At 34.0% G+C, this 20320-nt stretch overlaps 2 protein-coding genes across 11 annotated transcripts in view; one reads left to right on the plus strand and one right to left on the minus strand.

Moving 5' to 3' along the window:
- The window catches only part of DENND4A (DENN domain containing 4A), a 114031-nt gene extending 97108 nt beyond the window's left edge, over nucleotides 1–16923 (plus strand). For 2 of the 7 annotated variants that reach the window (XM_081291196.1, XM_081291198.1), the window contains exons 23-33: nucleotides 197–386; nucleotides 1338–1432; nucleotides 2614–2789; nucleotides 2871–3017; nucleotides 4349–4547; nucleotides 4780–5034; nucleotides 7057–7174; nucleotides 7292–7318; nucleotides 7761–7923; nucleotides 8086–8150; nucleotides 13382–16879. In XM_081291196.1, coding sequence (XP_081147322.1) covers nucleotides 197–386; nucleotides 1338–1432; nucleotides 2614–2789; nucleotides 2871–3017; nucleotides 4349–4547; nucleotides 4780–5034; nucleotides 7057–7174; nucleotides 7292–7318; nucleotides 7761–7923; nucleotides 8086–8150; nucleotides 13382–13518 — 1572 coding nt within the window. In that variant the 3' untranslated portion in view covers nucleotides 13519–16879. Of the gene's footprint in view, nucleotides 1–196; nucleotides 387–1337; nucleotides 1433–2613; nucleotides 2790–2870; nucleotides 3018–4348; nucleotides 4548–4779; nucleotides 5035–7056; nucleotides 7175–7291; nucleotides 7319–7760; nucleotides 7924–8085; nucleotides 8151–13381 lie in introns of all 7 variants that reach the window. The other 5 variants (XM_081291201.1, XM_081291197.1, XM_081291200.1 and 2 more) reach the window with 5 other exon arrangements.
- SLC24A1 (solute carrier family 24 member 1) overlaps nucleotides 10323–20320 on the minus strand; it is a 52744-nt gene continuing 42746 nt past the window's right edge. For 2 of the 4 annotated variants that reach the window (XM_081291204.1, XM_081291203.1), the window contains one exon: nucleotides 18184–20238. In XM_081291204.1, coding sequence (XP_081147330.1) covers nucleotides 19989–20238 — 250 coding nt within the window. In that variant the 3' untranslated portion in view covers nucleotides 18184–19988. Of the gene's footprint in view, nucleotides 11291–15957; nucleotides 17211–18183; nucleotides 20239–20320 lie in introns of those variants that run through there. The other 2 variants (XR_014021606.1, XM_081291205.1) reach the window with 2 other exon arrangements.

Below are 20320 nucleotides of genomic sequence, written 5' to 3' on the forward strand. Positions count from 1 at the left end.
TTTCTTAAAAATTGATCTCTAGCCTGCTTACTCAAAGTAGGACTCTTTGTATAATTAGTTGGGTTTTGTTTTTTTTCCCCAGAAGTTGTTCATTAATCATTTGGGTAGTTAGGTGGTAGTGTTTCCTCTACCTTAGAGAAGACTTTTTAAATAATTTTAAATATGAAGGAAATTAAGCTTATAATTATGTCCTTAGGATCAAAGTTCTGATCGTACCAGTCTTTCTTCAGTGGGAGCCCAGGATTCTGAATCTACCTCTTTGACAGATGAAGATATCTGCCATGAGTTGGAAGGAGCTGTTTCCTCCCAAGAGAGCAGTGCCACTTCAGGGACCAAAGGAATTGATCTCAGTCGAGCAAGCCTGGAAAGTTCTGCCTCCCTAGAAGGTTTGTCCAAACAGTCCTGTTTGGTTGGCAGTACCTTTACTGTTTTTCTTTATGATTTAAATTTGTTTTTCAACTTTTTAAAAGCCTGAAAGAAATCCAAAGAAAAATGATAAAAGCCAAGGCACTTTTAGAGAAGACTAGTTTCCATTCCCACCTCTCATACAATTCTCTTCCTACCTTTCATTTTTTAAAAAAAAAATGTAAGTATAAGTGGTTTTTTATATATCCTTATTACTTTCCTATCTTCTCATTCAAAAGGTAACTATAAATTCTTTCCCACCCATCACTTGTCTTCACTTAACAGTGTAACCTGAAGATCATTCCATATCATTACATAGTGGTGTTCCTCCTTCATTTTTACAGCTGCATAGTTCATCATATGTGGTTGTATCAGTTTATTTTAACTACTTCTCTATTTATCGACATTAAATTTCCAGTCTTTGTAATGCTATTGTATATGCATATACATATGTACATATATATACACACACACACATATATCATGTTATATTTTTGCAAGTGCATATTGTTAATTGTCATTTATAAGAACTCTCTTCTGAAAAAGTATTTGAGAATCTAGTGTTTAGTATAATTTCCTATCCCCTCTATTTCTTGTGAACTGGTAGTTTATACCATTATATTTTGCACTGAGAAAGATTTTTTACATTATTGTTGTTTCTGAATTATTTTTAATATTTTGAACAGAAAATATCAATTTTATCAGAGAATTTATGGAAATAGAAGATTCTTGCTGGGGTTACGGCTCAGTGGTAGAGTGCTTGCCTGGCATGGGTGAGGCACTGGGTTCAATTCTCATCACCACATATAAATAAGTAAATAAAATACAGCTCCATCAACAACTAAAAATATATATGTATAATTTTTTAAAAAATTCTTATATCCTTTCATCAATTTTAATGGTTTTGCTGTTTGTTTTTTAATAATGAACAGGATCCCTGTCAAAGTTTGCCTTACCTGGGAAATCAGAAATGACATCTTCCCTGAACACAAGTAATGCAAATATCTTCCAGAACTATGCAATGGAGGTATACAATTTTATTCAAGAGTATCTTTTTGTGTTACTTTATAAAATGTACATTTCTCAAGTATTGATGATCCTAGTATAGTAATAAAAGTTTAATATGTAGCGTCTGAAATTTTAGAAAACATATCTCACCTGAACAAAATTGAAATCCAGTTTTTGGATATTCATTATTTCAGATTGTTGAAGTCATATTACTTTATTAGGGCAGTTCCATTCTTTTTTTGAGATTTTCAGCATACATAAATATTTTCCTTTTTGGCATTTTATTCATTCCTTGTTATATGTATTCTCTTTGAACATTTATGTCACATTGTAAACTCTACCAATTTTGCTGTGCAAGCAAACTTTTGATGAGAGTGCAGGAAGCTCTTTTGGCACTCAATTGTCAACTTCTTCCATCATGGTTTTTCATCTTCAGTGTCAGTTCGATGTGGATCTCTATCTCTGCAGGATATGCTCCTATGTCCCATTTTCTTAAAATAAAAAGTTATGCTTTTATACTTTAAAACTCTTCCCTAATTTTTCTGTAAAAATTATAGTAATTAAATTATGTTTGTGAGTGTGGCTGCTGTTTCATGCTAGGTTCCATAAAGAAATTTGCATATAGCTGGAAGACAAATGATGAGCATTCATGTTGCCATTTACAAAGTTTCTGTGGCTTCGGGAATTTATGTAATTTATAAATGTAATTTCAACATTTATAGTTATCTACTGTTGAGCTTGTTAAACTGTATAGTGACAGACTAGGCTTGTTTTTTGTTTAATTCCTAATTTGATACCCTTATACACTTAGATGTTACAACCAGGTCAAATTACTTTATAGCTTTCTGAGTCCTTTCAATCACTTTACTTACTATAAACCAGTACAAATTTGTGGACCAGTACTGGTTCAGTGACCATACTTTTGAGTAGCACTGATCTAAAATTACAGATATCTATTTGGGGCATTCGCAGATTAATGCTTTAATTTACTTTTCCATGATAAAATTATAGCTAATTTTATAAAAATGATAATGGAAAAAATGCTCACTTCAATACAAGTTTCTTTTATAGGCAAAATTTTGGAATGGATTTAGCTGAAATAATTAAAGATGAGCATAGTATATAATACACTGAATATAGTCCATTTCTTGTTTGTAATGTTTGGATACTTACTTTATAAAGTGCTATCTTCTCCCCTAGGTTCTCATCTCAAGTTGTTCTCGATGTAGAACTTGTGATTGTCTCGTCCATGATGAGGAAATCATGGCTGGCTGGACAGCAGATGATTCAAATCTCAATACTACCTGCCCATTCTGTGGCAATCTTTTCTTACCTTTTCTGAATATTGAAATAAGAGATTTAAGACGACCTGGAAGGTAATAATAAACTTTTTCCACCCCTTTATATTTAAGTATCATGTCTCCAAGGTTATCTCACTTCTTCAATTCACATTCCAGATACTTTTTGAAATCAAGCCCCTCTACAGAAAGTACCCACTTTCCATCTTCCTTTTCAAGTCAGGCAAAGCAGACTTGCATTTCACCATCAGCTTCTGGTCTTGACACATCTGCTATCTCTGTTCAAGGGAATTTTGATCTAAATAGGTAAGTATGATTATGAGGAACTAGGATTTTTTTTATACTGGAGCTTATTATGTTATTGCACAGGCTGGTTTCAAACTTATGGGCTAAGGTTATCTGCCTGCCTGCCTGCCTTAGCCTCCCAAGTAGCTGGGACTAGAGGCATACACTACCAGGACCAATTAAAACTGTGTTTTAACAACATATATTACACGTTTGGGATATGTGACAGATTAATTAGTTGAGCATTTCAAGGTTTAAATTTCTGTGAAAAATAAATTTATAATCTTAAGTTCTTATTTCTAGAATTAAAATTTCCTAATAGCCTAAATATTTAAATGTTGAGTTTTGCTACAGCTACGCTTTATGAACCTCCAGAGTTTAAGTTATGTGTACATATGATAGTGTTTACTAGTATTTTAAAGATAAAAAATATGTAGAACCCTTGAAGTTTAGAATGATCATCTTTTTCATATCTCCATCTCTTCATAAATTAAGAAAATACCAGCTTATACTTTGGAATACTTAATTTTCTACTTAGGAGAATTAATTATTTGTTAAAAGATTTGGAACTGATATAAGAACTATAAAATCAAAATTTATACTATTATTATATTAAACCTAATATAAGTAACCTACACTCAAATGTAGAAACTGATTCTGTTTTGCATAAGTGCCAACTAACCCACAAAAAAACTGAACAGGTAAAGTCTTATTGGTACTTGCATGTGCCAAAAAAATAACTGTATGGTATTGTCAGGCTAACATACCTATTTGGTCATAAATATTTAAGACAGTAAAACCAAAAATCTATGCATATGTTTTCTTTTATCATAGATCTGTTGTGTCCCTTATCTTTGTCTTTTATCCACTTGTGATTACTGAAAGAACAAGTGTCCATTTCCTCTATTTGGCATCCCTAACGGCTAGTGTGGTTCCTGCTGTATAAAAGTTGTCCACTAAGGGGTTGGGGATGTAGCTCAATGGTACAGCACTTACCTAGCATGTATGAGGCACTGGGTTTAATCCTCAGCAAAATAAATAAATTAAATAAAGGTCCATCAACCACTACAATTTTAAGATCTTTTTTTTAAAAAGTTGTCCACTAAATGTTTTAAACAAATGAATGAATCTTGGATATTTAATATTCACTTGCTATAAAGGAAAATATGTGTGACTACTACAGTAGTAGTCACATTAAAATATCCCATTTTAAAAGCCCAAATAACGTATTTCTTTTGATTTATTGTGCTATGTTCAGTTCTGATTCTAAAGAAAAGAACATGGTTCTTCTAAATGAAATCAAGTAAATCTAGCCACTGATCTGATTTTTCTTCTTTTTTTCAATACCCAAGCAAATCTAAACTGGAGGAAAATTCCTGTGCCCGAAGTATTCAGATTCCTGCTAATAAATCAAAAACAGCTATATCAAAATGTCCAATATTTCCAATGGCCAGAAGTATTAGTACTTACGGCACCTTGGACAAAGAAGATACTGGAAGACAGAAGCTATTTCCTACGGGCAGCCTGCCAGCTACTTTACAAGGAGCAACAGTATGTATTTTGGGTTTTTTTAAATTTGGAAATGGATCATTTACATATGATTTTGTTCTCCTTGTCCTGAAGAACCTTATTAACTTTAGTTTTATCATTGTCATGGAAGAGTCTTATCCCACAATAGAATTATATTACCTTTCTACTAATCTGGAAATCATTGACAGATTTTTTTACAAATAGTTTATCATTTATTATATTTATCATTTATGGGTTTTTATTTATTCAACAGGATTCTTTAGGATTAGAATGGCATCTTCCAAGTCCAGATCCTGTCACTGTTCCATATCTTAGTCCATTAGTGGTATGGAAAGAACTTGAGAGCTTATTGGAAAATGAAGGTGATCATGCAATAACAGTGGCAGACTTTGTGGACCATCATCCTATTGTTTTTTGGAACCTGGTGTGGTATTTTAGACGTCTCGACTTGCCCAGTAACTTACCTGGATTGATTCTTTCTTCTGAGCATTGTAATAAGTATTCGAAGGTATGAGAATAAAAATTAAAAGGCACTGCTACTGTCACCTGCATAATGTTTGCATATTGCTTGGTTAAAAAGTAAGGTTCATTATTATGCGAAGTATTTTTAATAACCATCTAAATCATTAGAAAAGTAGGATTGTCTTAGTTGCTTGCCTTTACAAATAATTTTTTCTTACAGTCTAGCAGTAAGACAAAGTCATGGTTTTTAGCTTTCTAAACTTTACAGAAAATGTGCTTGAATTTCTGTTATTACTTCAAGAATAGATTGAAAGCAACTCTCATGAGAAGGGTTTGTGAGTTAGCCCCATTCAAATCTCATACCCCCTTCAAAAACAAGCCTAATGATTTTTTTAGGAGGATGTCTATAATTCATATTCAAGCATGTGCTACCATTCTCTTTGTTCCTTTACTCTTAATTTTTGCTTAATAGGCAGCGAATTATGTTCATTTATTTATTTAACTTTTTTTGTGATGCTGAGGATCAAACCCATGGCCTCACATATGCTAGGAAGCACTCTGCCCCTGAGCTACATCCCCAGCCTCCATTGACATCTTTTCTTTTTTTTTAGATATAGATTTTTATTTATTTATATATATAATATACATTTTATACATATTAAAATATGTTATATTTAGTTATATTATATATTATATATATTTTTATATATTATATATATATTAGTTGTTGATGGACCTCTTTACTTTAGTCATTTATTTATATGCCATGCTGAGAATCGAACCCAGTGCCTCTCACATGCTAGGCAAATGCTCTACTGCTGAGCTACAACCCAAGCCCTGGACACAATACCTTTATTTTATTTGTTTATCTTTTTATGAGGTGGCTTAGGTTCTAACCTATTGCCTCCCATGTGCTAGGTGAGCACTCTACCACTGAGCTACAACTCCAGCTCTCCATTGATATCATTTTTTAGACCTTTATTTTTATTTATTTGTTTTTATGTGGTACTGAGGATTGAACCCAGTGCCTCACACATGCCAGGCAAATGCTCTACCAATGAACCACCATCCCAGCTCTGATACCTTTGATATATTGTTTGTGTTTTTTACCTTTTAGTATGCTGTCACTATAGATAAAGCTCAAGAACTTTATCTTCTCCCTTTTGTATTTCTTGTATTTCACATCTATTAAGTACAGGTACTCTGATTTTTTCAGTATATCACAAATGGAAGGCAAAAAATGGTAGCTCAGTCATAATTATCTGGGCAAGGGGTGTAGACTATCAAAAATAGACTCCTGAGGCTGGAGATATAATCTAATGGTAAAGTGCTTACTTAGCACATGGGAGGCCCTGGGTTTGATCCCCCCACATTACAAAAGAAGAAGAAGAAAGGAAGAAAGGAATGGAACTCCTGGATTCATCTTTCTATGGACTTTGGGACTCGCGAGGAGGGAGAAGATTAGTCCTTCATGGAACCCTTTCTCATTTATCTCAAATACTTTGTAAAATCTTTACTTTAGAAATCATTAGCTTCAAGCCAAGCATGGTAGCACATGCCTATAATCCCAGCAACTCAGGAAGCTAAGGCAGGAGGATCACAGGTTCAAGGCCAGCCTCACAATTTAGGGAGGCCCTAAGTGACTCAGTGAGACCCCAACTCAAAAATAAAAAATATAAAGGGCTGGGGGGGCTGGGGTTATGGCTCAGTGGTAGAGCGCTCGCCTAGCACGTGCGAGGAGCTGGGTTCAATCCTTAGCACCACATAAAAATAAAGGTATTGTGCCCAACTATAACTAAAAAAATATTTTTTTAAAAAAAGGGCTGGGGATATGGCTCAATGGGTTCAATCACCAGTACCAAAAAAGAAAAGAAAAGAAATTGTTAGTTTCTCTATACAACATGTCTTCCTTCAGGAGATATCAAATACATACAAATCAATCATTTTCTGTATTTTTTTCTCCTGCACACTTAAAACCTAAACAAAAATTTATGATGATTTTATAAAATACTTATAAAAAATTATAATTTAAGGATCACTAATGAATATTTTTTACTTTACAACACAGATTCCTCGCCACTGTATGTCTGAAGATAGTAAATATGTTTTAATACAAATGTTATGGGACAATATGAAATTACATCAGGATCCAGGGCAGCCTTTGTACATCCTCTGGAATGCCCACAGTAAGTGCTATAATAGAATGCAGACTTCACTCATGAGAGAGTAATCACTACTTAATTTAAATAGCCTAAATTTACATATAACTGACTTATTTCACTGTACTACTTTTTGTCTTACAGGTCAAAATCGTACTCTTTTGTTTGAGAGTGAGTGTTAAGTTTGATTTTTTTAGTGCTACCTTCTGTGTAGGTCCAATTTTACATGATTTGGTTTTGTTTTTTGAGTGGTGCTGTGTATGTGCTAGAGGGGTTGGTTATGTTTTGTACCATTTGGCTTTTAACACATTGCTTGTCCCAGTTATTTTTTATTTGTTTTCATCCTTGGCTGCTAATTTCCTTCAGGGGCTGTATTAAAGGAAACTACTTTGGGTTGTCCGTCTGAAACCACAGAAACTTCCAGTCTATTTTTGTCATTATTTGTCTTCTTTTTCCTTTTTTTGCTCTCTTCATTTGTAGATTTCTATTCTTTTATCTATTGCCCTTAAATTTATTTTTAGTGCTTTGTAACTTCTTCAACAGCTGTCAGTTACTATTTAATTTCTTCTTTCTACATCGAACATTTCCTTCATCTGCTCTTGTTCTTTTATAGCCCAGAAGTATCCAATGGTTCATTTATTACAAAAAAATGATAACTCATTTAACCAGGAACTATTGAAAAGTATGGTAAAAAGCATTAAAATGAATGATGTCTATGGACCAATGAGTCAGATTTTAGAGACACTCAATAAATGTCCACATTTTAAAAGACAGAGGTAAGTTATTCCCTTAAACGAACATATTCCTCTAAGCAATCACACCTTATTTGCCTAGTAATTTTTAGACTATATCATGTTTATGTTAATATAAATATTTTTTGTAGAGAACATATAAACTATATGGATATTAATATTTTCTTCATGCTTTTTATTTCCTAGGAGTTTATACAGAGAAATACTATTTCTTTCACTTGTGGCACTAGGAAGAGAAAACATTGATATAGGTAATTCAGCATAAAAAATAATATATGACATTTACATGATGCAGTACAATTTTCAGTGTTTTCTATTGGTAGTCTTAATTTGTTATAATAATAAAAAATTGTTTCTTTGATTTTTATCTATTGTAAAAGGTACTTTGATATTCTGGTAATGGTAGTATTAATAAAGATAAATAATAAAAGTAATGTAGCAAGTACTTTCCATGTATTATCTCATGTAATTCTCCCAAAAATCCTGTGAGAAATGGGTATGAATATCATTTTCATATTATTGAAAACACTGAAGGTCTCAGGTGAAGTAGCTTAATCTCACATTTCACAATACATAATAGAGCTATATTTTAACCAAACAGTCTTAATTTTCAATCCAAGGCTTTAAGTAATGTGTCCTATCACTGATAACATGAGGCTTATTCAGAAAGAATGTAAAGTAGTTAAATATATATTTTAGGAGATTTTAAACTTTTTTGATTGGTCATATCCTTCTCCCAATTATTGTTTTTTGTTTGTTTTTTCGAGATGGGAGCTTGCTATGTTGTCCAAACCCCTGGGCTCTAGCAATCCTCTTGCCTCGACTTTCTGAGTACTGCGACTATTGGTCTGCACCTCTGCACCTGACTAGCTTAACGTCTTAAGTTTCTACTTCCAAATCCTAAGAAAAGAAAGCAAGGAAGAAAAAAGAAGGAAAGAGAAAACATTAGTGGCAGATTTAGTGCTAGATTTAATTTAAATAGCTGTCAGTCATTGAGAGACTCAAGTAGAGTTTTGGCATTCTGTTTGAAAAGTTATAATGTTGCAAATAGTATGATGAAAAGGATAATTGATCCACATAATTCATCTGATATGAGTGGTTGGTTTCTGAGTTGGGTGCCCTACATAAACCCACTCACTATTTAAAAGAAAATATAGTGGGTCATGATTCTCTTAGGTGATTGTACACTAGTCTTAACAAAAACAAATTACTTTTTAGCAACAGCACTTCGTTTAACTTTTAAAAAATATTTTTAGCTATAGCTAACACAGTATATTTATTTTTTTATGTAGTTCTGAGAATTGAACCCAGTGCCCCAAACATGCTAGGCAAGTGTTCTATCATTGAGCCCCAACCTCAGCCCACATCATTTAATTTTTAAAATGCCACAGCCATTGATTAGTGCCATCAGTCATGATGATGATATATATAATAAGCATATGCACCATTACAAGTAACTTAATCAGATGGAGCATGACGAGAAAGCAAGGGCTCTCCCCTGGTGCTGGCCTTCCATCAGTTCACTAAGGATTGGGTAAAAAAGCAGTAGTTAGCAAGTGAAGAGGGCAGCTGAATGCTACTGTCCCTAATTGAGTGTCTCAAGGGTTTATCAGATGCCATCTAGCCAGAAATGACAGTACCATCAGAGATTGTCAGCCATCATGCCAGGAGATTATAGAATTTGACAGCAATGGTATATATGGGTGAAATGGCAAGTATCTTACAGAATGAAATTATTAGATGAGTGTGTTATTTTAAGTGAACATTTTAAGAACAAAGACTCATTTAGTTAGAAATTAGTCTGCTTATGTAGAAAATAAGAATGGGAAATTAGCTTACGCGAAAATGTCCGTAAAAGTTAGCTTTAATTCAACCTATATAGAGATCAATATTTAGTATCATTAAAAAAAAAAGTATGACCCAGAGAATTATAATCAGGGAACATTCTACTTAGAAGTCACATTAAGTTGCTGATCACTTAACTGAAATAAAGTTGGGAATCTTGAGAGAAATTCTGATAGATATGTAAAAATTATTGAAAATCAAGGAATATTTGAAGGAAGTGTAGTTTATTTAACCTGTAACATTAATTGTAAGCAAATATTGTATGAATGTGCCAAATTGCCCTTTCTGCTAAAAAGAGAAATAGGATGAATAGGTTCAAATCGCAACCAGGGCGCTTTGAGCAGAATGATATGAATGTTTGTTTTTTACATTAATGGTTGTGAAACACTGGAGAGTATTAAAAATAAGAAATTTGACAAGTGATTCTAAAGTTCAACTGGAAAACTAATATAGGAATAGGCTAGAATAAATATATAGTAAAGGAAATAATAAGGGAATTGAATGGTATAGTAGAAAATGTCTAACACGCAAGAAAAAAGTGATGGAAAAATTAAGATGACATGGGAAAAATAGAAAAATTGCACATATAAATCCTTCTTTTTTTTTAAGTTGTAGATGGACACAATAGCTTTATTTATTTATTTTTTTATGTGGTGCTGAGGATTGAACCCAGTGCCTCACACGTGCTAGACAAGTGCTATACCATTGAGCCACAACCCAAGCCCCATAAATCCTTCTTTATCAGTAATTTCATTAAATGTAAGTTGACCAAACTCTTCAACTAAAGGGCAGATCTTCTAGAAGAATGAATTTTAGACTGGGTGTTACTTGGGAGGCAATAAAAACATAATCAAACAAAAATAGATTAAATTGGACATCATTAAAATTAAAATCATGGGCTGGGGTTATAGCTCAGTGGTTAAGCACTTGCCTCACATGCTCGAGGCATTGAATTCGATCCTCAGCACCAGATAAAAAAATAAATAAGGTCCTGGGGTTCTGGCTCAGTGGTGGAGCACTTGCCTCATACAGATAAGGCACTGAGTTCAATCCTACAACTACAACTAAAGAAAAGTATTTTTAAAAAATTAAAATCATGTGTGCATTAAAGAACAGTATCAGAAAAGTAAAAATATAATCTACAGAATAAGAGAAAATATTTGCATTATGTCTGATAAAGGCTTAGTAATCAGTATAAATAAAGAACTTTTATAACTTGACATTAAAAGCAATCCACTTTAGGGGCTGGAACTGCAGCTCAGTGTTAAAGTGCCTTCCTCACAGGGTAAGGCACCGGGTTGGATCCTCAGCACCACATAAAAAGTAAATAAATAAAAATATTGTGTCCATCTACAACTAGAAAAAAATTTTTTTTTAATTTTAAAAAGCAATACACTTTAAAACTTGACTAAGTATTTTAACAGACCTTTCTCCAAAGATGTAGGAATGATTAATAAACACAAGAAAAGATGCTTAATATCTTTAGTCATTAGGAAAATGAAAATCAAAACCACAATTACATACCACTTCACATCTTCTAGGATAGCTGTTGTGAGAAAAACAGAAAATAACAAGTATCAGCAAGGATGTGGAGAAACTGGGACCCTCATTTGTTGTTGTGGGAATATAAAATTATGTAGCTACTGTAGAAACAGGTTTTTTTTAAATTTCTTCAAGATGTTCAACATAGAGTTATGACCTGACAGTTCCATCCTGGATGGATATACTCAAGAGAATTGAAAACATATATTCTTTGTAGAAACTTCTACATGAATGTTCATAGCAACATTATTCATAATAGCCCTAAAAGTGGAAAAATCCACATATACATTACCTGATGAATGAATAAACAAAATGTAACATATTAAATGATAGAATATTATCTATAAAAAGATATGAGCCAGGTTACAGTGGTGCACACCTGTAATCCCAGCAGCTCAGGAGCCTGAGACAGGAGGATCTAGAGTTCAAAGCCAGCCTCAGCAAAAGCTAGGTGCTAAGCAACTCAGTGAGACCCTGTCTCTAAATAAAATACAAAATAAGACTGGGGATGTGGCTCGGTGGTCAAGTGCCCCTGAGTTCAATTCCCCAGTACCAAAAAAAATAAATGAAACGAAATACTGATACATGCTACAACATGGATTAACCTTGAAAACAGACTTAGTAGAAGAAGTCAGACACAAAAGACCATATACTGTATGTACGATTAGGTTTATAAAAAACTGGCCTTTACACTTAAAATTGGTAAATTGTATGGTGTGTGAATTATATCTCAATTTTTAAAAGGTAATCTGATAATAAAAGGAATATACAGGAAATGTTATTTAAAGAATCATTAGAGGATTTGCCTTTATAGAAGCTCCTATAATTATAGCAAGGTAATGCTAGCACAGGGAGAGCTAGAAAATTCAATAGGACAGAATAGAGTCTAGAAATAGACAAAAATATCTGTGAGAATATAAGATAAAATCATGATGATATGATAAAATCACTTAGGAAAGGCAGTCAATTATACAGTGTTGGAAGAATCATTCTAGCCACTTGGGAAAGAAGCTGAAACTTGTCAGAACAAGGCAGAGTGTTATTTTAACTCAGCCTTTTAACTATGATGATACAAAGAATACCAAGAAAAGATCATTTTTACCATTCCTTTATTCTCTACCCAGTACAAGCCCAGGACATGTTCAGGTCTTTCCCTAGCCCTCTGCCAAAGGTGATTTCATTGAATGTTCAGAGAAATCTGGACTGCCAAGCTAGAGAGGCTTACTTGCTCATGCAGTTGGCTCTGAACTCAGACAGCCTCTGTGGGCACCATTGTGGTACTGTGTCAGAGGGGGAAGATGTTCTGTTGTCTGTTGTCTCCCTAAATCAAAAATATGGAACCTGAGTAATACTCAGATTATGCATACCTCATTTGGATCTCTGAAGGGCAGATTTTTCCCCAGTGTGTGTTAAAAATTGGTAAGATAGCATAATTTCTACACAGAAATGTTTAACAGAAACTTCTAAACCCATGTTCTCCCTTTTTCACATGTGAATTGTCCTCTGCACAAGAAGTTCACAGGCCTTAGAATAATGTCCTTAATAATAAAATCACAATCTACTAGCTCCATCTATTTCCCATGAGAAATAAGGGGGCAAAAATCATTACATGATGTCAGAAGATACTTGGATTTTTTTCCCAAGGGTATCCCATAATAGGAAGTTTAGGGCACATAAACCAAAATAAATTGCTGTTGGGGCAGAAAATTAAATGTAAAAATTTAAACCATAAAAGTTAAGAAAATATGGATAATTTTTTTTCTCTATTCTGGTGGGAGAATACCATTACTTATTCTTCCTGTGTTTATTGAGAATGAAAATCAAGGTACAAAAAAATTGTATATGGTATTTTGTTTTAAATTTTGTGCTTGGTAAAATTAAAATTGGTCTATGCAATCTAGCTCTAAAATACTATGGACTTTAAGGTCTCCTGGGAGCTCTAGCCTTGAAGTTTATGGTACTTCAGATAGCAGATTGTCCTAGAGATTCCTTGTTAGCACCTAATTCTGTGGTTCTGTAGTATTATAGAAACTTGATTATTGTCTGTTTCAGACATAAGTTTTTTATACCTTTGTTTGTTCGTGAATTTTTGCAGATGCATTTGACAAAGAATATAAAATGGCATATGATCGTCTCACACCTAGTCAAGTCAAGAGTACACACAACTGTGATAGACCACCAAGTACGGGAGTGATGGAATGTCGAAAAACCTTTGGAGAACCTTATCTATAAGATGTGTGTGTGTGTGTGTGTGTGTGTGTGTGTGTGTGTGTGTACATTCAGTGTATATTGTATAGTTATTGTACAAAGTAATTTCACTTTTAGACTCTAAACATTTTTTCTCCGATTTTTGAGAATGCAATTGTAAATGGTTCAGAAAGTTCAGAGCACTTCTGTACTGAATGTTTTCAGAAGAGGATAGTAACAAATAGGGAGAGAACCACTTTGTTTCCCATTTCTTTTCTCTTTAATTTCCTGTAATAAGTAATTAAGTATTTTTGCAATGACAAAATCTCTTAACAAAATTGGTTGCCATAAAATATGACAACTGTCTTATGATTTCTCTTAGAAGAGACAGAAAAATCATGTATGGAACCTAAACAGAAATGTAAGATTAAAGTATGTTTTGTTTTCATAGACTCTTCAAATGTTTTGACCATGAAGTTGTATTATACATATTTTAAATTGTTTATAGTAAGTTGATATTTTTTTAATTTTTAAATTTAATATAGCAAAGTTAAAATGAATTTAAACTTATGAAGCAAGTGTTTATTTTCCTTGTCTGCTGTTATTTGAAGTATTTAGTACAACTGCAGATATCTATATGTATATCTATATCTATATATATATATATTTTATTACTTGGGAAAATTAAATTTTAAAATGTTAGTACTAGGTCAGTGTCCTCCTAGGATTGCATGTTAGCACCGTAGGCCTGACTACAGTGAGTGTGTCCTGGCAACGATGGTGTACACTGGCCAGACTGACTCATTGAGCAGAGATTCACCAGACTGTGATTCCAAAATCTCTTCTATTGCTGATATATACATACAGGACACAGATAAAGTGGCTCACAATGCAAATATCAACTTAAATTTTAATATTCTACGTGAAAACTTATATTGGGAAATATGAAAGACAATTGACTATTCCAAATTTTACCTTATTTTAATATCTAAATATTGGAGATGTAAATTGTACTATAAAATATTTATCTGATATATGAATTACTGAGGTATTCTGTTAATACTATATATAAATATTCAAAGTATTTTTTCAACAGTAGAAAAACAATAACCCTCTAAAAATACAGCCAGGTAGAATTTCCCATATTGAGGAACTTAGCTTTTCAACCAGCTTCAGAATCTGAAGTTTGTGGAATCTAAAATGCAGAAATCAGATAATAATAAATTGACTGTTTAAATACCATGAGTATTAAATTGACTTTTAAAAATATATTTTTAGCCACATTATTTCTAGTATCTTTTTCTTTGGGTAATTTCTGGTAAGGAAAAAGCATCCTTTGGCTGTTAGAATTATTTATAGATTTTTCAATATGTACGTGTACATATTTGCATAGATTGCCATTAATGAAGGAAGTTTCTACTCAGTTTTAAAGAAGTAAAATGGATGGTCCTAAATTGGATGTGTAAAGCCAATAGAGTTCATGACACTCTGAAACATCTTGGAGTCCTGAGACTTAGATCAACCACAGAAAAACTACTTTTTGATCTCATGCCATTAGTGAATAGCACCAAGCTGAAACATTTCACAGCTTTTCTACTCTGACAATAATGGAGTTTAAAAATGCAAAACATTAGTTCAATTAGTTTGACACTGAAATTGCTTACTTGAAAAATCTGGTGCTATACATATATCTGCCTTCTTTTCATTGTTGTTTGTTTGCTTGTTTGTTTGTTTGTTACTGGGATTGAACTCGGGCACTTTACCGCTGAGCCACATTCCTAGCCCTTTTTTATTTTTTATTTTGAGACAGGGCCTGGCTAAGTTGCTTATGGTCTCATTAAATTGCTGAGCCTGACCTCAAATTTTTGATCCTCTTGCTTCAGCCTCTCAGATTGCTGGGATTATAGTGGGATTACAGACGTGTGCCATAATGCCCAGTTGCCTCTCCTTTGTAAATACCACTCCAGTTTTATTCTTCTTTACTATTTAAATCTAAGCTTCACATTCTGTGTGAGTCTTTTGGTTCTTTAAATCATTTGAAAGTTGTCAACTGACATAGATGTTTGATAGAGGAGGCTTTGGCATTGGTAGTAAATATCTCTCCAAACAGGATTCTGAGGTTCATTCTCTTCTGGTTTTTGTTGTTTTTATTCTCTTCCAAGAACATTTGCACTGTTGTTTACTTAATACCAACAATATGAAGGAATCATAGTTTATAAATTTCAAATATCTTGACAGAAAGGAGTGAGACAGAACCCATTCTTGATAGTTTACTCATTTGGAAAAGTGAATATAATTTTTATCTCCTCCCCCCCACTCTGATATTGTTTCTACTTTTAGATAAATTTGTATCTCCCCTACTTTTAATCCCTAGGGATTATTATTGCAGAAAGACAGTTTTTAAAAATAAAACCTAAAACATAAACGGAAAATGGTAAACCCTGCTCCAAAGAATATTAAAATAGGGATCATCCTTTAAAATAACTCTGTACAAAGGTTTTTCGGTTTTCTGTTTGACCATACATTTTAGGGAATCGTGGCCAATCATGTTGGACAGAGATGCCCTTTTACTATGTTATCTCTTATTTTCTTACACTTAGTTTTGTTTATATGTTTAAATTGTGGAAAATAAACCATGCTTTGTGCTTATATAATCTGTTTATTACCTCCTCTCATTATGTTTGAATGTCACACATTTGTATTTTATATTGTATTTTAGATCTTCAAATTTTTCCTTCTCTTGCCACACAGGGAATTATGCAGCTGTACATCTTGATTTATCCTTATTCAGACTTTTCTGGAATTTTTTTCTTTAAAGCCCTAAAACTGCCAGATTTTCTAATCTGTCTCCCCATTTTCATATGTAGAAAATAATTCTGGAAAATGTAGATTAAACGTTTAGGCAATGCATACTTATTTTTACTTTATGCTGATGATTATTATTACACTTTAGTGCAACTAACAAATGTTGGCTGAGTCTATATAGAAATTTTGTGGAAAGAAAACATTTATTTGGTAGTATCCAGTAAGTACTTCAGCTTTATTTTTATTTTTTTCCACTAGAACTTAAGAGCTTCTATTAGGTACTTTAAATCAGACAAAAGGGGAAAGAGCAGGCTGCCTCTTTGAGAGGGTCTTTGGCCATCATGCCAGAGTTCGTGTATGCTCTGCCTCTTCCTATTTTGTTAAAGCATTAGACTTTATTTCAGAATTTAGCAGCTGCATACCAAGTTACTTTAATATCCTTAGTACTTTGTACTACCTTCGTTCTCTGGCTTCAAAGAAAGCACATTTGCTGGCTAAATTATTTTTGTTTACAAAGCAGTAGTATACTAACCAACAAGGAATTTTCATCTCTGATTCCAAAAGTCTGTGTGCTTGTGCTTACACTCCTAAAAGGTAATAGACTTCTGATAAAGGTATTACTGCCTTTCCACAATTGCTATTCCTTTGGATGGCTCCCTCCTTTTGTATTTAAAATTTTCTTATCAAATGTGATACTGTAATAAAAACCATTGGAGCAACTGATAGACTTTTCCATAAATCAAGTCCGCTAGATTTTGTTTTATCACAGCAACGACCTAAAGACCAGAATGTACCTTCTGTTGTATAGACAGTCTTGGCCCAGGATATCCTGCCAGGCCCTGGTGGTACCCTGGGGATGATCAGACCTGCTTATGAGCCCTCTCTTTGCATCTTTCATAACAGCCAGTCACAGAACACATTGCAGGCTGAACCTGCAGGGCAACAAAAAAGGAATCAGAGCCAAAGGTATTTATTGGCATTTAAAGTCAATGAAAGTATAGTAACCACCTAAATACATATAATTTTCAAATATTTGGAATAAATTCCTTTTTATTTACATACAGAATCCTAACACATTTAATTAGAAAGAATTTCACATTTTTTGAAATCTGGCTCAAACCTGTTGCCAAGACCATCAAGTAAATGCAACCCTAAGGGGAATGAAGAAAGTCATCCATGGCACAGCCATGAGTATCTCAACTGTCTTCCAGTTGAGATACTCATGTGGGAACACTTAAGGCTTTCTAGGCTGAATGAATGACCAAGAATTTGTCCCAGGTAACTATACAGATCATTTGCATATCAAATGAGAGGATCATCACAATATTTTCCTGACATTTTAAGATGGTACTTTCTTTAAAAGCATGATTTTTACTCAACTGAAGATTTGTAAATGTGTGACAGAAATTTTAATTTCCAAGCATAACAAATTAATCTTTGAGAAGTTACATGAGTTTTCCATCTCCCTGGAATTTTCTTTTTCTCTTACCCGGTGAATTTCTACTCATTCACCAAGACCCAGATTTCATCTCTTATAACTTAGTTCTGTCATAATGTGAAGTGACCAGAACTTTCTTGGTAGGCAAAGGGATGCCAGAAGTCCAGCAAACTAGGGAAAGATAGTTACATAATTGGAGTTCATTTTAATTATTAAATGGCTATCTCAGCACTTTATTGTTAAAGACCATTTCACTATTCATCTCTCCTCATTAAGTCGGATGAAAAACATCAGATCCAGGCTGTCACCAAGGAGGTGACTTCCTTGAGGTTAGCTGGACTTGGCTATAGACACCAAATTGACACCCAGAATTTTGATATTGGGATGTCCCTTCCTATTCCTGGGCCCTCATATATGGAGATTCCACAGTGTGGCCCCATCAAGAATGAGATTAATTAATTTAAGAATATAGAATTCCGTATTCATTAGTCTTCTCTTGAGCATTCTGCTTATATGATCTTAAGACAAGGATGAGCCCATCCATGTTTGTAAAACAAAATACCACTGGGACTCATAACTTTTACTAAATTTTTAATAAAGATTACTTTCAAATCATGGGAGTCCTGAAGTAGTGAAGCAATTAATTAAATGAAGCAGCTCATCTTAAAAAATGTAATTTTTTGAACACCTTAGCCCTCCCACACCAAAATAACTGATCTTTTTTTTCCACATCACATCCGTCCTGCTATCTTCTTGCTTTAGTGAATCAGTCATTCCTCCTGTTTGTAATTGAAGCCATATTTACCATCATAAGTTAGTCACCCAAGCTCCTTTTGCTCTGATACCAGTAAGATAAAGTTATTTCTAACATGCCCCTTAACAATGCTAGTAAAAGAAGCAACCAGTGGCTTAATATACAAGCATATCAAATTCCACATAAGTCGTGTAGCCACAAAATTTTTTAAAGAGTACAAGTGTCCTTTACATTAGCTACAACATGTTGTTATTGTGGCAAGCATTTCCCCTTTGTAAATTGCCTTAAGATCCACTTGTGAACCACACAAGAAATCAGTCTAGCCTTACAATCCTATCTAGGTTGACACACACAAAAAAATAGCATTGCCCCACTGGATCTTTTACTTTATAAACCATATTTGGCTCTACTGACTTTGGGCTCTTTAGAATTACATCCCTTGCTGGGTATGCTGGCACATGCCTATAACCCCAGCAGCTCAGGAGGCTGAGGCAGGTGGATCACAAGTTCAAAGTCAGCCTCAGCAACTTAGCAAGGCCCTAAGCAACTCAGTGAGACCCTGTCACTAAATAAAATACAAAAAGGAGCTGGGGATGTGGCTCAGTGGAAAAGTGCCCCTGTATTCAATCCCCGGTACCTGCCCCCCCCCACATACACAAAAAAATATTACATCCCTTTTCATTCACTAGTGACCATTGCCACTGTAAAACATGCTGGAGGGACAGAACCAGGGCAGCTGAGTGTCAACCCCTCAAAGTGACTACTGATAGAGATAATTCAAATTTGGGTTTTCTAACAAGAACATATTTTAAAATAGCCCTTAAAGTAGTTTTCCTTCTCTAATCTCCACTCTTCCCAATTCAAGAGCAAATTATAAATTTTCATTTCTCAGGCTGCTTCCTGTTGTAATTTCGCTTTTCAGAAATGTAACAATAAAAACTAATGCTTTCTTTTAAAGCTAGAAAATGCTGGTGTACATTTTACTGGACTATGATGTAGAATGAGATTTGATTTCTATTATTTTTCCCCATAGCCTTAACTCCTTAAACTCAGTAACTGAACATATAATTACTGCAAGCCTGATAAAACTTCGCGTCTGAACAGAAAAAGGGCACGTAGCAAACTGTAGTGTGTGCATCTTTAGACCCGTGGCTCTTCAGGAATGATCAGGGAACTATGAACAAGGGACCTTTTCTTATTTCTGCTGTGCATGTCTCAACCCCAGTCCCCAGTTCTTTAATTTAGAAGACATTCTGGCTTCAGGATTCCTTCTGCAGCCTCCACAGGAGATAAGTCTTCCTGAGAAAGAGGTGGGAACTCCACTCCTCCAGAGGTGAGGTTCTTGACCCACAATGAGCTTCAAGGATAAGGCTCAGTCCCAAATCACATTCCCATCAGAGACTCCGGACTATTCAGTTCACTCTCCTCCATCATGTTCATTCTTTTATTAGTATAACAAGAGGTACAACAACTTCTGGCACAATCTTATCTATGTCCATTGTGAATACAGTGACTGACTCAGATAGATACAGGACAGAATATGATTCGATCCTCTAACATCACACTGATTATCAGGAATACAAAGTAAAGAAGGAACATTGTGAAGCCCAGGATCTTGTTCATTCTCCATTTGCATAATGCAATTGAAGAGATCACAAACAGGAGCATGAGAAAAAGCAAAACAATTGCACAAAACAAGCCATTGCTGCTGACTGGCACAGGCTGCAATCCATTGATAAGACAGAAAAGCAGCCAAGGAACAGGCAAGCTGCAAGATTAAAGAAACATTGTGAATATTCTTAATGTTTATAATAATTCCATATACTTAATTAGTATTTTACAGTTTACTA

The sequence above is a fragment of the Spermophilus citellus genome (genome assembly GCF_964194105.1).
Source record: "Spermophilus citellus genome assembly, chromosome: 4".
In the NCBI taxonomy this organism is placed as follows: Eukaryota; Metazoa; Chordata; class Mammalia; order Rodentia; family Sciuridae; genus Spermophilus; species Spermophilus citellus.